The 16,588-nt window shown below is 40.6% G+C and overlaps 1 protein-coding gene across 1 annotated transcript; it reads right to left on the reverse strand.

Moving 5' to 3' along the window:
* Positions 1–1,315: 1,315 nt before the first annotated feature.
* LOC307030091 (uncharacterized protein) lies at positions 1,316–4,589 on the reverse strand. Its single transcript, XM_079666305.1, has 5 exons — positions 4,333–4,589; positions 4,072–4,214; positions 3,827–3,963; positions 3,649–3,742; positions 1,316–3,514 (listed from the first exon to the last, which is right to left on the reverse strand). The coding sequence occupies exons 2-5, from the start codon at positions 4,177–4,179 to the stop codon at positions 3,227–3,229; spliced, it is 627 nt and encodes a 208-aa protein (XP_079522431.1). The 5' UTR covers positions 4,180–4,214; positions 4,333–4,589; the 3' UTR covers positions 1,316–3,226.
* Positions 4,590–16,588: the final 11,999 nt, after the last annotated feature.

Here is a 16,588-nt window from a genome sequence, read left to right on the forward strand (position 1 = left end):
ACCTGCAGGGCTGCAGCCCTCTGTGAGCATGTTTTAGTTACTGTATGGTGACAAAAAATGGCAGCCATATTTCCAATTGTGTAATGAGCCTGTATCATTGAAATACAGGCTCATGTAATATCACCATATTGACTAATTAATTTTAATTTCTACATCAAATCCCTTCCTAGGGTGGACAATTCCATCAGGAGCACCTTAATCTTGACTTTAATAAGGGATAATCCATGGCAAAGTGTGCACTAAAGAGCCTTATATTAGCCTTTGGATTGTGTAAATAGAATAATCCACACTCACTTACTGAATATAAGAAGGTCAATTACTGCTTATTAACTGGAGGGATTTGAGTGGATTATGTGGTTTATCGCACTGCAACGAGTTGGTTACTAATATGTATTGGTTGCTCCCTATTTAAATAACACCATGCTTCAGAAATGTGAAAGAAATGATGAATGTTGTGTCCCTTCTTGAACAGAATGTTACCATGGTTACACAGGTTGTTGAGAAAATGTGGGACCAGAGAATCATATCACTAAGAAATGTAATATACCCGTGATACAGAATTAAAGCTATTTAATCAAAGACAGAGTGAAACTAGAGGAGAGAGCTGGGGTGAGAGAAGCAGCACAACCAGCTCGCCGCAGCAGGTTTGAAACAAGGGGCTGAATTATGACTTTTAACATCGGAAATGCATTTAATCAGCACCTAAAACAAGCAATTAAAAATAAACATAACAAGGTCTAACAATGAGTTTGGGAGAAAAAGATGCAAGCAGAAAGAAATAAAACAGCAGGACAAGTAATGAAAGCAAATAATTAACAGGACAAATGGGGGGGGAAACTGAAGAAAAACTAGAGCTACAAATAAAAGCTGACATTGATTTAAGGCTCAATAAAGAAAGGCCAGCATGTGACTTTACTTTTAATTCAATTTTTACTTTAATATCAGAATCATTTCATGTTATTTTATGATAAAGGTCACTAAAAGATTCAAGTTATCTTATAAACCAAGGGGGAGGATGGATCCTTTATGAACATACCTCATTCACACCAACGCAACTCCGGTTCAAGCTCCGTGCTAGAGCTTTTCAGGTTCAGAACCGGTTCTTCGGTTTAGCTCCAGTTCTTTTCACACTGCCCAGAGTCCGACTAGTGCTGCGTCATTGCGTCATGACGTAACCGTTTGCGTGCCTGCTTCATAAAGCCAAACCGCGCGGAAACCCCTCACAGCTGACACCTACAACAACAACAATGGCCGATTGTGCTCCAGCTTCCTCTGTACCTCTTCGGAAGACCAGATTCCCAGTAGGTAGCTCGTCTCTTCAGTGGACCACTGCTGCTTGTTAAGTTTCTCCATCATTGTGTACAAACGGGATAAAACGCAGGCTTTTTGTTGTTGTTCAGGAGTTGATCCCGCCCCTGCCCCCGCCTCGACGTAAGCGTGACGTATGCAGTGCTTTTGCTCTGGCCGGACAATTTTTTTGGTGCGCGAAATGAACCGGATTCCGGAGCTAAGAGACTACTCCGCTGTGAAGAGGAAAACCCGGTGCTTTTCAAGCTCCAGCTCTGAACCGGCCCTGAAACACCGTTGGTGTGAATGAGGTAACAGAGAGGTGACCACTGAGGGTACCAAGTACTACCAAATTGCCTATGGTTTAACAAGAATGGTATTGTAGGCTATATAGAAAACGAAACACGATGAATACACAAAAGTATTGAAAAAAAAAGGTGAAATGTAAAGTGCTCATGGCGGTCTGGGAAAATAGGGCCGTACCGGTATGTATGTTTGTTTATTACATGGCTTAGTTGAATACTCGATTCTGATTGGTCAATTCAGAACACGTGACACGTTGTTAATACCGAACAGACAGACCGCTGTCAAGGACAGTCCGGACTTATTGACCGTTGTTAAGGAAGCTCACATCTGCAGAAAGAAGTCCGTTCGATTGAACTGTATACAGTTTGCTTCTCTAACTGACAACACAAGAGCGACAAGAAAACAGCGGAGAAGTAATGGGCAGAAATCCTCCTTTTTACGCAACGTTCCAGACATAGACATCAAACGGCGACACATATTCAGTTGTCAGTTACTTTGGCATTAGGGCAGGGATATCTAGATACTTTCCAAGGTTTGACATAATTAATTGTGCTACTTTTAAAGCAAGCAGCGATGTTTTCAAATTCAGCAATCATACACAAGTGTATGATTGCGATTCTATTACACAAACTATCATTGTAATCAACAATATCGTAAAGTAATTTCATAATGTGGGCTGATTTGCTCCCAAACCTACGCTTTCTGCTTGAGTTAATCTCCGTCAGATAGTTCCTAGAAAGTAGTTCCCATGGTAACAATAGCCGATCAAACACTCCTTCTACCCCGCTTACAGTTATTGATATAATTATAGTAAATAATATATTATTAACCAATTTATTGAAAACAATTTATTGAAAACAATTCTTGAATTAGGCTATTTAAATATCTGAGTAATCACTGTGTGGGATTAGCGGAACAAATCAAATCAGGCTGTCCATGGTGCTGAAACATTTTGGGTTCAGAATGAAGGTGGATGTTCATGCTGCCATTAAAAGTGCAATTCTTGAAACAGCTCTCCATGAACTCCATGCCAGACTTTTTTGCAGGTGGTGCTGTGGTGTTCACGGGTAGGACTAAGTTATAGGAAGAGCTTTCCTCCAGTGGCCGTTTCATGGCGTGTCCCGGACCGGCAAAAAGCGCGTCGCTCCACATCTTTCTGTTGTCTAGAGATGGAGCCCAGTAGCTGCGGAGCGATGACTCGTTTTTATGTCCGCTAACGGATCCCAAGAAATCAAAATTAACTTTAAAATCTGACATTTTGTAGCTACCGATTTCCAACGAGAGACAATGTATAACAGTGTAACGGCTGTGTGTCGCTAAACGTTGCTATGGAAACCACACGATCTAGGCTCATGGAAGTAGTTTTGGTAGGCCAGTGACGTATGTAGGCCACTGGATACTTCGTGATTAGGCACGTTCTATTTGATCGTTGTTTGATCGTGGAATCAAACACGCCTATTGACCAATCAGAGAGCTTGCTCAAACCTATGTGTTATAGAATATAACACATAGGTTTGAGCCTATGTATGCTCTTGCGCCGAGTTCCTGCCGCATTACTGTCGTACCAATAATGACGTTCAAGAACGGCCTCTCGTGTATGATTGCTTAATTGGGAGTCATATTGCATATCACGTTACTTTTTTGAGAATGTGGCTGTGTAATAAGCAGGATAATGTGCAGTGACTTGGTCATTATGGGGAATTCTATAATTGTCTGAAGTATGGCTAAGCAAAGACATAGCTTCTTGGCAGGCATCCCCATCAAGCTGCCTTTCAACATCAACAGTCTTTTGGAAGTTTGGGCCCCCCAAGTCAATAGGGCTATTTGGTGGCATAGCAGATCCTCTGCGAATCTTCCTTTGGACCGTTTTCCGACGCCAAGAAAGGTATCCCGTGCTGCTTGCTGCATCATAGAAGTGTTCCTAAAATTAAAAAAAGACATCGTCATTCTCTGCTCATGAGGAAATGTCAATGTTATTCATACACTTCATGTCACAACTTACATAACATGAAAGTGTCATTCAAACATTATTATTAAACATTAGTATTAACTTACATAGCCTTTTTTGGTGTATGGATCCTTGAGGGAAGGGAACAGCATCACTATCCCAAGAGCATACTCTTCTCTGATTGCTTTAGTGGGGCAGTGCCTAAAAAGAGACATTATTGTTATTAATGTTAATATCGTTACCAGCAGTTGTTGGCACAATAATAGATACATATAAAACACATACCCATGATTGTCAATCATGTGAGCCACCAATATGTTAACAATTTTTCTTCTTGTAGCATCTGTTATGGTTCCTGTTGTTTGGTACTCCTGTAGAACCTCTTCACCACCGGATTTTCCTCTTAGCACAGTTTCAATCAACTAACAAAAATCAAAACCAGCGAGAATGCAAACAATTATTATTAACACCATTTCTAGGAGTTTTTTGAAACTAAAAAAGAAATTATTCAAATTAAACTTTGTTTCAACCTCTTTAGCAGACACTGCCTCTCGTGTATCGTCAACCCTCTGTCTCTTACTCGGGACATCCTCAAGGATTACAGTCGAAGCACTTGAGCTGAAGCTTGAGTCAGACATCTCGGAGGCAGAGAACAAGGAGCATTCGGAAAATTCTAGAGGAATAGAACATTTTAAAATAATGTTATTCTATAATAATAATGCATTTTATTGATAGAGTGCTTTTCTCGAAACTCAAAGACCCTTTCCAGAGTACCCATCTTTATATCATACCGTCATTCGAGAAAACTGTGAGAACCACATTGCCTTGTCCAACGAGGTCGCTGAATATTTCTGCATCAACTTCTGTCCCTGTTGCATCCTTGTATATCACGTTTGCATCAGGAGGAAGGCAAAATCTCTCAATGACTGGAAAGATAATAAAAATAAAACTCAATGAGCTTTTGAAGTCAGCACTGTTTCTTGCTCACAGTGAATGACTGTTCACATTCATTTACCTTTTAAATTAGCTCTTCAGTTCAAGTTTAAAAGTTGATGATTTATCTTGTGCTTGTTACACATTGCATTTTAAAAAGATTTTTAGCAAATTAATCCCCATTCATGAAATTTGGCAAAAAGGCATGTAACTTAAAGAAATCAGAGTAAAAAACATCAGGACGTTTTTAGGTTTTTTTAAAAGAATATAGGTTACTATTTATAATAATATAAGTTAATTAACTTTGTACCTAAGCAAAGCTAAAGTAAAATTAAATACCTTTTTTCGTGGAATAGCAGAAAGTCAAACCGTCCATCAACCTGATCCAATTTTACGTATTTCTACTGTGCACAGTACTTCACAGCATCAATTGTTTCTGTAGTTTGACTTGATTTAACTCACCACGTAGAACTTATCAAGGAGAAAATGGCACCGAGTGTCTCTTGTCTCCAACCGAAGAACTGAAATGCGGGAGTGCATGCGCGTGCCTTCAGTGGGTGGAGCTTAATTACATCTCTGCAGGGTTAGTTCAACACTGATGTGATCAACTCTTTCCAATAACTCCAACACTGAACACCATTTGAATCATAAAGTGTTAAAATTACACTTTTGGAGTTAAAATCAACTCTCAAATGTTTAACCCTGAAATATCAACACTCCAATTTTTGCTGCCTACTACCAGTGTACTCCAGGGTTTGAGAAACAAGAGGAAAAAAGGTGTGAAAAATCATTGAAGACTTCAAAACCACGGCCGGGACAGGACAGCGGCTAATGTTAGCGGTTAATATCGTGTTAGCTGCTAATGTTAGTCTGGTGAGCACTACGTTAACGCCTCTTTTTGATGGATAAGGGTATGCAGGTGAACAACTCCAGTGAATAAAACATTGTTTTTATTGTGTACCTCTGACTGTCTTCATCTATTTGCATTCATCTGTAAACTAAGGCCCCAAAAACGAACCGAGGTCGATTTCAAAAAAGTATTCCGTCCACACGGAATCGGCACAAGAAACGTGTCCGTCCACACGAGACCGCTCGACCCGCTGGAGACGCTTTAAGTGGCCTGTACTTCCGCCTCAAAATACACCAAAAGCAGTGAATAAGACCCCCCGAGCATGATTGCCATGGTTGGCTTGTTGCCCGTCTGGTTATTCTCTGCGGTGGATTTAGCAGCTAAATCCTACATGTTGGACAACATGTAGTTCTCCATGTCCACTTGTTGCTGATGGTTGTGGTAGAGGAGCTGTAGATTTTGAATGCATGGTCAGTAGCGTCTGGAGCACGAGCTCAATCCTGTGATCCGCCATTGTTTTTGTTGTTGGCGAAACGCATCAGCAATGACGCGGGGGTGAGCAGGAGAGGTGGGGCTATGATCGTTTGGGGCGTACACACGGTGCCGCAAGCCTTACGTTACCAGACCTTCCCACTTTGGGATGCGTTATCGTTTGAGGGTTCCGTTTCCGCGGTTCCGTTACGGCTTCGTGTGGACGAAACGTCCATACGATAAAGAACTATAGCGGATAACACCCGTTTCGTCTCCGTGTCGACGGGGCCTAAGTGGTAATGTGTGTGTTTGGCTGCATTGTGGATGTTGAATATTGGGTTCATTGTAAGTTACAGTAATTTACTTCTGTGGTCTGTTGTTGGTTCTTGACAGTGCACATATCTGCTTTCCTTTGAACATCTTGTTGTTTCTCTATTTTTTTTAAGCACGGAACCTTTTTAGTTTCAATAATGTTTACAGCTAATGAAATGTTAAGTTTTCATTTAAGGGATATTGTTGGTGATTGAAGTCATATTATTTGGTCCTTATGGTTCTTGCCCTGCTGATTTTATAACAAACAATAGACTTAGGATAGACCTGAAGTTAAGGAATACTAGGACCTTGTTGCTTTTCTCTCTTTTAACTGGTAGTTTAAAAAAAAAAAACACAAGTATGAAAATACAGCAGTAAAAACAAGGCTATGCCCAACCACACAGCAATAAAAAACCAAACATCAACGGTAATGATCCCTAAGCTTGGGAAAATAGTCCTGTTTTCAGTTTGCTTTTGAATGTGGGCACAGTTGTGGTCGACCTCCAGTTGTAGCATGCATTATCAATTAGGGTGTATAAATGACTATTAACGGTGTGTTCATTGCTGGGTGTGATTTGGATGCTTGCTCCATTAAGCCCACTCTATACTTACCTGGGCAGGTGGTATGTTTCAGGAGGAAATGAGTGGGTCACTTGCTGTGAGGCTGCGGTTTTAATGTTTCTGGTGTTTATTTGCTACAGTTAATTTAGTTTTATTGAAATGGTCCAGTTACATTTTTGTTGTTTCAGTAAACTTTTTGTAAATGAAAGCTTCCTTTTTTTGCACTATTCTGCTTTATCAACCTCGTTTTTCTTTTTAAAGCTTTCCGGTGCCTAACAACCATGTAATTTACCCTTTTATATGCACTTGAAGGAAGAGCCATGTTGTAGTTGTGTTTAAAACAAACAGTAATGGAGATTTAAAGGGGACCTATCATGCAAAATGCACTTTTTGATGTATTTTATACATAAATATGTTTCCCCGGTGTGTCCGGGAACTCACGCATCGTCAGAAAATAAAACCCTCTCTCTTTCCTCCGTACCCAAATCTCTAAAAACGTGGGTACAACGGAGCTGATCCAGGTTTGCGTCCGATATGACGTAATATCGGAAATGTCGACCCACGGCACTATCAGAAAGTTTCTATCAGAAGCAATGCCTGACTGTTTTGGACGTAGTATGGTCTGTGTTTACATTAGCATCTTTAACACTCAGAGCTAACCTGTACTGGAGAGCATGTGTGTGAAGAAGCAGGAAATAAAAAGGAACTCACCTTGTGGTATAACCGGCAAGAGAGAAAGCCTTTGAGCTCCATACTGTTTCAGAAATAATCCTTGATAATCCATGATATGGAGTTTCATCACGGCAGTATTTAGTTTAGACAGTAGCTGCCGGGTCCCGCATGATCTCAGCCCCCTCCTTTTTATTCTTAGCAATTCTTTTTTAAAGCTTTATACCCAAAATCAGCACTTTTGAAACAGGGAGTGAAATAGAAGGATATGAGGCATGGCTAGAATGGGTGATCTGTTTGGTATTTTGAGCAAAACACTTCATAAACATGTTTTGTATATATTTGTATATATCTGAGACCTATGCTATTGCCTAAAAATAGCAGGATATGTGACCTTTAAGACATGACTCACTTGCATCCAGTGAACTTTATCTATAGCTGATGTATAACAACAGCACATTTCACGCCTAATGCTTCACATGTTTGCCATGACCTTCCTTTAATGCAGGAAGCTCAGGAGTGTGCAGAAGGCCTTTTAGATTCAGTACGCAGCAAGTAAGAATGTTGCATTGGTCAATTATTGTTACCCATTAGCTTGTGCAGAGATCCTTCATCAAAAAAAAGTTACAGGTTGTTTTTTAAGAAGTTGCCTGCAAGGAGATAGCACTCTATTAACATTTTACGCAGGGGAGCTAATTATTATTTCAGAAACAGGGCTTTTATCCACTAGCCAAAACACAAAGTGATGACATTTAGACAATTACATTCTGTTGCCGCTGGCTCAGGCTAAGAAATATTGTGGGAATTAGAATTCCATCCCAGATGGTAGCCTGCTGTAGGTATAAAGTAATGAAATAATGAGATTTGATATAAAAGATATATCATCCACTTATTAAGAAACAACTGTTTTGATTGATTGATTAATTAATAAGTAGCTGCTATCAGTTCAATTTATAAAGTGACAGCTTGGGTGGCACCTTCAGCGTTTTTCTTTCTGAAAAGAATTCAGAACACTGTCACAAAGACAGCTTGACAGCCATTCCTACACCCTCCAGAGAGAGACTTGAAACTGTATCAAACATAAAAGAACCAATGTCCTTTTATGATGATTATATGTTTGCATATATTTTAAACACAACAGTTGATATCTTACTTTGTGTCATGAGATTGAATTGTATTTGTGCTTCTTACACTTTATGGTATCAGTATGGCATTCTTCCATTTGTATTTCTCTTGCATTTATAGTCCAATACAAGGCTTATTACCTACTGGACTCTGTGCGTATGTGCAAGCTTTGGGGAACAGATGGTCTTCACTGATGCTTTGTTTAACTGATTTGGTATCTTCAAATTGTTGGGAGACAGTTTGAAACATGCTTACATTTCACTGATTTCCTCATGCATGATTGCACATTTAGTCATACACACAAAAAGCCAGACACAAACACTGATGCACCTTTTTATATATAACATATTAGTTTTTGTTGTAAATGTTTCCTGTTTGAGTTTTTAACTTGGGGTTCACGTAATGTTAGTTCTAAAGAAGTCACCAACAAATAAGACAAAGTGAAAAAAATATATGTTTTCTGTCTCTGTTTCTTCCTCTCTCCTGTCTGCTCCTCCCTTCCCCATCTTCAGATTGTTCCAACATTTCCCTTCACCTTTTTCTGTTCTTTAGAAAACCTCATTTTAAGTTTAGAGTGCATGTGTGCAATTCTGTGTTTGTGTGTGCGTGTGATTTAGTTATTTTTAGTAGCCAACCCTGGAAAAAAATTCTATAAATAATTCTGTTGTTAATGTTTATAATCTTTGATGATGGGATGGACGGTTTCATAGTTATTTTTTTATGACTTGTCCACTGGTGCTGACTATTGTGGTGCACAGTTAAAGTTGAAATTCTACCTGCCACAATTGTACTTGATTGTTTTTTCTCCTCTGTTTTCAAATGGCTAGTGTTCTTTCATTACACTGGTATTTGCTCAGTGATCTTCATAATACAGACTATAGTATACACTCTTGTTCACCAGATAGGACAAACAAAATGTAGTTTGGCATCATGTAGAAAAAATGATGTGGGGAAATGTTATACAAATTTGATGTTGGGGTCAGTATGAGTCAATTTCATTTCCTTCACTGCGGATTTAACATAGCTGCTTAAAGTCTTCACTCTTTTTTGAAGCGTGGACTCAGTAGAAAAAAGAAAGAAAATGTGTAGTGTTTCGACCAGAGTGGAATTGGTAATAATTATAGGTGGTTTTATTACAATATGAGATAACAAAAGTGAGGCAAGCAGCCTGAACGAACAAATAATGCCAAACGGATTGTCTAACCATCAACAAAAAGAGAACTCCAAAAGAGAGTTATAGGGCTTATCCAGAGTAATATTTAAAGGGAAAAACAAAACCTCACGTTAACCGTGGTACAAATGAAATGAGACAGACTGCACACACACAACTGTAGCTGATCAACAGGTGCTAATTACCTGGCTCTAAGCTGTTACACGTTTCACAAATCCTAAATGCTGTTCAACAGGAGCTAAGCTACCTGGGTCTAAGCTGTTACACGTTACCACACACAACATACTACTTAGCACTCTGCTAAGCAGTCTAACTAAGTACAGAAGGTTTTACAAGGTTTACGAACACAACAAATAGCGTAACAAGAGACTAGAGGCGACTGTCTACAAAACAGAGCCCCCAGAATAGTCTTCGTTCCCAGCCTTTGTACTCCTCCCCCGGAAGATGTGCCGGAAGAGGGCGGAGATTGGATGACGTCTTATCAAATCACCTCTTCAGATGTGGCGAGGGCGGGACGACCAGTGGCATTGGAGGAACTGCGCAGCTCATGTGTACACACACACACACACACACACACACACACACACACACACACACACACACACACACACACACACACACACACACACACACACACACACACACACACACACACACACACACACACACACACACACACACACACACACACACACACACACACACACACACACACACACACACACACACAGAATTAACAGCCCCAGGAAGGCAGCGGCTGTAAATGCCCAGATACACCGGCCCGAAATCGGCAGTAAATGGGATTCGGGCCGAACATGGGCGTGGGCACGCCCTATTCGGAGTGGTGTGCGCCGCATCGTCGGGTCTTTTCTTCCGACCTGACGCCTTTTCTTGCCAATTCAACATGTTGAATCGGCGTCGGGAACACTACCGGAAGTCGGACAAAGGGATAACACTGATTGGCTGTTCAGCTAGCGAATCAGTGCATGAGAAGCGTTAACGGAAGTGAGGGAGGTAAACAAATGATTTAAAATGGAAGATGGAACACACACGGACGGCTATTTCACCTCATCGGTTTATAGAGCTCCTGTTCGTTCATGTTTTCAATGGACGAGAGTGAAAATGGAAAGAAAAACGCTATTTGTTGTTTGTTTATATCACGGAGTCTGTTCTTCTTCTCTGTCTTCCGGTTGTTCCGGTTGTTGCCTCTTTTGAATGATGAATACACACTACCGCCGCCTGCTGGTAAGGAGAGTTATTGCCACTCACGCATAGGCAGTTCATACGTGCTCGGCTCGGATTTGCGGTGTGTTCCAGTGCGCGAAGTTGGCAAATACGCAGGAGAGTCCGGCAACGCAACAGTCGGTTTCGGCGTCGGCGACTTCTCAGGTGACTGGCCGGTGTATCTGGGCCTTAACAGTAGATTTCATACCTATAGATGAGAGTAACAAATGCGTCACTTCCGGGCAAAAATAACGGCTCCGCCCACTTTTGGGGGAAAACAATGCTGTCAGTTGAACGGCGGTCAATACAAATTCTGAAGTTTTTGCCAGTCCGATCAGAAATGTAAGAAAACCGGAGATTTTTGGATCTTCAAAGAGCCCGATTCCAATGGCCAGACAGGCAAACAATTGCATTAAGCCATTAGAAATAGACGATCGGGCTCGATATATGGTTAAGTATAGTAGTAAGCTATCGATTTTCATAGAGGAGAGTAACATCTACGTCACTTTACGGCCCCACCAACTTTTGGGGGAAACAACGGCTGTCATTTGAATGGCGATCGAGCCTGAACCCACAGAGATCTTCTGTTACTGTCCTTTCTTCTTAGAGGAAGTACAGAAACACGTAACTCTGGATTTGTTTTAATGTTTGAGGTGCAATAAACGAGAAAGCAGCTTTTTGGCATGATAAAACTATTATGTTCCGACTCACTCATGAGAGTAACAGCTGGAGAAATTACAGCCTTGCCTACTGATTTTAATTTAACCATATATCAAGACCGATTGTCGATTACCAATGATCGAATGTAATTGTTTGCCTGACTGGCCATCGTAATCGAGCTCTTTGAAGATCCAAAAATCCACGGTTTTCAAAAAAAAATGATCGGATGGGCAAAAACTTCAGAATTTGTATTGACCGCCATTCAAATGACAGCGTTGTTTTCCCCCAAAAGTGGGCGGGGCCGTAATTTTTGCCCGGAAGTGACGTAGGTGTTACTCTCATCAATACTTTAACTTTTTTACCATGTGAAGGAGGGCTGTGATATAATGATATCATATCGCTATCTGTATATGAGACTAAACAAATATTAGACTAAGATTAGTATTGTCCTAGATTTTGGATACAGTATAGTCAAATACCATGTATGTCTTTTTATGAAAGACACATGCATTTCCTAACATTCGGTCGTTATGCTGTATAATGTATTATCTCTTCGATTTGCACACGGCATCTATTGCACGTCTTTCCGTCCTGGGAGAGGGATCCCTCCTCTGTTGCTCTCCCTGAGGTTTCTCCCATTTTTTCCCCTTTAAACTGTGGGGTTTTCTCTGGAAGTTTTTCCTTGTACTGTGTGAGGGTCTAAGGACAGAGGGTGTCGTTTTTCTCATACTGATATTCTGAACAATCTGTGCTGTTGTATTTGCTGTAAAGTGTCTCTACTGTAGGCTATTTTTATTATATGTACAGCACTTTGGCTCGACCAAAAATCGTTTATAAATGTGATATATAAATAAAACTTGATTTGATTTGATTTGATATATAAAAATAATTGTATTTTTCTGAATTTAGCAGACCTCTTTCCTTTAACCTCGGACATTAGATCCACATTGATTAGTGTTCCTCGACAATTTAATTGTGTTAAAATGTTGTAAAAGCACCAATAGTCAAGCCTACAATTGTGTTGCAATATGAATATCTATGAGTTTAGTCAAAAATAAATATGACATTATATATTTTATTATCTGCATATTGCCTAGCTCTTTTTGAATTAGATTTGTGTGACCCATTTTTAAAAACAACTAGAAAAAAAAAATCATAATTAGGTTAATAATGACACTGGCTGGGTTAGAGTTGACATTGATTGGTAAACTTCAAACTCAAGCAGTACGGCCAACGTTTAGAGCATGCTCAGCACATTGTGTTGTAATTCATCAAAATCATTAAACTCATTCTGTGACACAATAAAACCTGTGCCCCTAGTTGGCTCGTGAGACAACAAAGAAATGGCAACAATTGGATAATCCTAGTCTGTGTACATGCCCCATAGGCTGCTTTGGTGCTCTACTGTGTCACACAACATGGGATAAAATGACAAGTCGTCATCCATGAAGCTCATGTTCCCTTGCGCAGTTCAAATCAGGCCATTATCAGGCTGATATCATGGAGTCTGGGGAGGCTTTAAGTGACTGTGATAAAACTGTAAACAAAAGTAAGCCAGGCTGCAACTCATTATCAGGATAGAGGCTCCAGCATCTGCCTCTTGATAACATCACAGATTAAAGACATCACCACTCAGGGTTTAATCTTAGGCAGACAGTTGTTGATTTTACAGGAGAACTTTATCACCACGTGGTTTGCTGTCACAGAATTTCATTATTATTGGTTTCAATGGAGAGTTTTAGTACTGCATCAAAATGCTGTTTTAGGGGCCTCTTTCACACAGCCAAAAAACATATCTTGGGGAAACACTGAAATGCTATTATGTACTTATTATGTTGGCCAATTGCCTGAAATGGGAAATGGCAATGGATTTTGGCATCATTGCAGGGATTCGGGCATGATTATCATTTTGGCATCAACCACGGTTGGCAGAACGAGTGAATCATTTCCCCTCTTGCGTTTGTGTGTCTGCAACAAGGAAATCCAGGATTCCTGTCAGGCAAATGCCTCTCAAATCTACTCTGCTCTTTCCCCCTCCTACTCTCCTCTGTCTTTTACTGCCCGTGTCTTGGCTTCTCTCTTCTCTCATTTTCTTTCTCGGATTGTCTGAATGAGGACAGTGTATGGGGGTGGATATCTAACATGGCAGCAAGTAAGGGGAAGGCTTCTGAAATACACACAGCTTTGTCCCCAATTGGAGTACTTCGCTCTATTGCAGTGGTTTGAGCGAAAAGCTAATGTCAATGAACTGTGAGCATGCTGATGTTTAGCACGTATTAAGTGTACAATGTCTACCAACTTAGTGAAGGCTGTTAGCATTGACATGTATGCCAATTAGCATTAAACCTGCAGCTGAGGTTGATGGAAATGGCATTAGTTGAGCAGGTCTCCCTTGAGAGGTATGGCATATACCTGGATAAATAAAGGTTTGAAATTAAATTAGTTTTGAAGGTATTGGAATCCTTGTGGACCCAAAGATGATGCTAGATGAAAGTAAAGGGATCAGCTAAGTTGAATGTCTGTACCAAGCTCTGTGCAAGACCATCGAAAAGTTGTCTTAACATTTCACACAAAATCTCAAAGTGGCGCTAGAGGAAGAGTCAGGGGGTTACCATAGCGATTTCATCCTGTGGGCACCATGGACTTATGTTTAAAAACCGGCAATTACGTTGTTGAGCTATTTCAGTCTAGAAAAAGGTGATGGACCAAACGACAGACATATGATTAACATAATTATCATGGAGCCATGGTAACAAAATGAGACCTGAAACGGGAGACAGGTAAAATACATGTTAATAGGTCGAAAAAAGGTCAAATATGTCCGTACAAAGAGGAAGGAATAAATGTGATATCTAGGTCAACTGAGCCACAAACACCGCAGCCATGTGGGTAGCACATCAGCGGATGGCAGGTCCAACAAGTGCATTTGGATTGGAGCTTTCTGTGTGAAATCTATTTCAACACGTTTTAAAGGTGTGTGTGTGTGTGTGTGTGTGTGTGTGTGTGTGTGTGTGTGTGTGTGTGTGTGTGTGTGTGTGTGTGTGTGTGTGTGTGTGTGTGTGTGTGTGTGTGTGTGTGTGTGTGTGTGTGTGTGTGTGTGTGTGTGTGTGTGTGTGTGTGCATTCAACATGTGGGTGTCAGGTGTTATACCCAGGAATCTGCAGAGGTTATTATGACCTACACACACTGGTGTCAGATCATGGGTTTTGTGATAGTGTGGCTGTCCTCGGCAATAGAATCTGAAGAGACAGAGACATACAGAGATTTATAAGTGTCTGTCCTTTCCTTTTGCCACCCCAGCGCCTTCATTCTCTGGTGCTTCATAAAACATATCCCTCGAATTACATTTTGACCAAAGAATGGCCTTCTATAGTCTGTTCCTTTTTCCCCCCCATTGTTTGATTTTAGATGATAACGTCTTCAGTCCTGCATCTAACACCCATTTGTCCGATGTGGGCAGCCTTAGCCCGAGCACCCTGTCTGCCATTATTTGCTTCTTTTAGGTTACCTTGGGAAAATGATAACCAAGTGTATACCTTTCTCTTTGTCAAATTTCATTGTCAAACGAGAATCTGTTCTGAGGTAGTTATCGATTGTTTGTTCTGCTGATTATTTGTTAATATGATAAGTTATGCAGAGTGCAATGGTATGGTATGATACATGTTGTCTTCTGTTTTGGTACAGTAGCATCTGATGTTTCATGTTTTTGTGTCATTTCTGAGTTTGCCTAGTGACACTACGTTGATCAAAGCCTAGCTTTCGCCCATGTGTGCTAATTTCTGATTGCCAAAACGAAAAGTATAAAAAATATATTTTGGCTAATTTTATTATAGTGTTCTAGCCATTGGAACCTGGTTTGAACTGCCTAGTCTTTCAATAATATTAACGTTTGTTCCTAGTTTAAAGCAACCCTGGGCCTGACAGAGATTATGTTGGTCTCCTCATCTGGGCACCAGCATGAAGGGCCTTGATACAACGGATAACACGGCTTGGGCATGGTTGGTCACCTGTGCATCAAGCAGAGAACCCTAATTATGTTAAGTGGCACAGTGGTTAGTTCCTCCACCTCCCAGTAGATTTCGCATGTCATTTTCATGCTTGTATGAGCCTTCACCTCCTCCTACCATTCCTCCTCCGAGAGCAAGCTGTTCAGGTGGGTGTGAGGCAGCAGGTTTTAAATTGCCATGAATGTTTGGTAGTGGTTGTGTAGCTATACTGTATCTGTGTTCGTCCTGTCTTGGTCTGGTAGCCTTTCTGTCACGATCTTGATGTTTTGTCACGTTTTTAGATTTGGATGTCTTGTTATGGGTATTGTTTTGTGGTTCTGTTCTCCCTGTCTCTTGTCTGCCTTCCTGTGTTTTTCCTCCTGTGTTTGATTGTCTAATTGTGTTCACCTGTTGCCCTTGTGTTTCTACCTCCCCTGCCCAGGTGTTTCTTGTCCCGTGATTACCCCTCCCTGTATTTAGTCTTGTCTCTTCCTGTGTTTTCTTGTAGGTTCATTGTTTGTCTCTCCTGTCTCCCTCCATGTTCGTCACGACCGTGTTTGGGTATTGTATGTTCCACGTGTTACCTATTTGCTATCCATGCCATGTTTCTTTTTTCTTGATCGGTTTTGAAATAAAGCTCGCTTTTTTTTATTTTTGAAGTCTGCTTTTGGGTCCTACCTTTTCTGCAATCCTTGACAGTGATTCTAACACTTTTTCATGGTGTTTGCGTGCATTTTGTCCAGTGTACAGACTCCAGGCTCCACTGATATGCAACTAGGTGTAGAAAATGAATAAATGGATTTACAGAGCTACTTTCATCTATTCTGTATCTGTCCGACAGTGATGAAACTAGAAGGCATATTGTCAAATGATTCTTATTTTATTCCTTTCTGCACTGTTTGACAGCAGTCAATACGTTTTTGCCACTTACGGTTACAGACTGTTGAGCCTGTCAGCAGCAGGTAGCTAGATGGGAGGGATTATCATCTGATATAGTTCACTGAGTTGGATTCAGCTTCGCAAGAGGTGTCAAGCTTGGAGTCAAACTGAAAATAGTGAACAGTAAAAAATGATTTTCTAAGATC

Source organism: Notothenia rossii (assembly GCF_949606895.1).
Source record: "Notothenia rossii genome assembly, chromosome: 2".
Classification (NCBI taxonomy): domain Eukaryota; kingdom Metazoa; phylum Chordata; class Actinopteri; order Perciformes; family Nototheniidae; genus Notothenia; species Notothenia rossii.

What these genes read in the sequence shown, in the direction of transcription:
- LOC307030091 (XM_079666305.1), bottom strand. Translation starts at nt 4,179, where the DNA reads ATGTCTGACTCAAGCTTCAGCTCAAGTGCTTCGACTGTAATCCTTGAG. An exon ending in AGGCAGTGTCTGCTAAAGAG is followed by an intron (nt 3,964 to 4,071) that starts GTTGAAACAAAG and finishes GATTTTTGTTAG; the next exon opens with TTGATTGAAACTGTGCTAAG. An exon ending in CATACACCAAAAAAGGCTAT is followed by an intron (nt 3,515 to 3,648) that starts GTAAGTTAATAC and finishes TTTTAATTTTAG; the next exon opens with GAACACTTCTATGATGCAGC.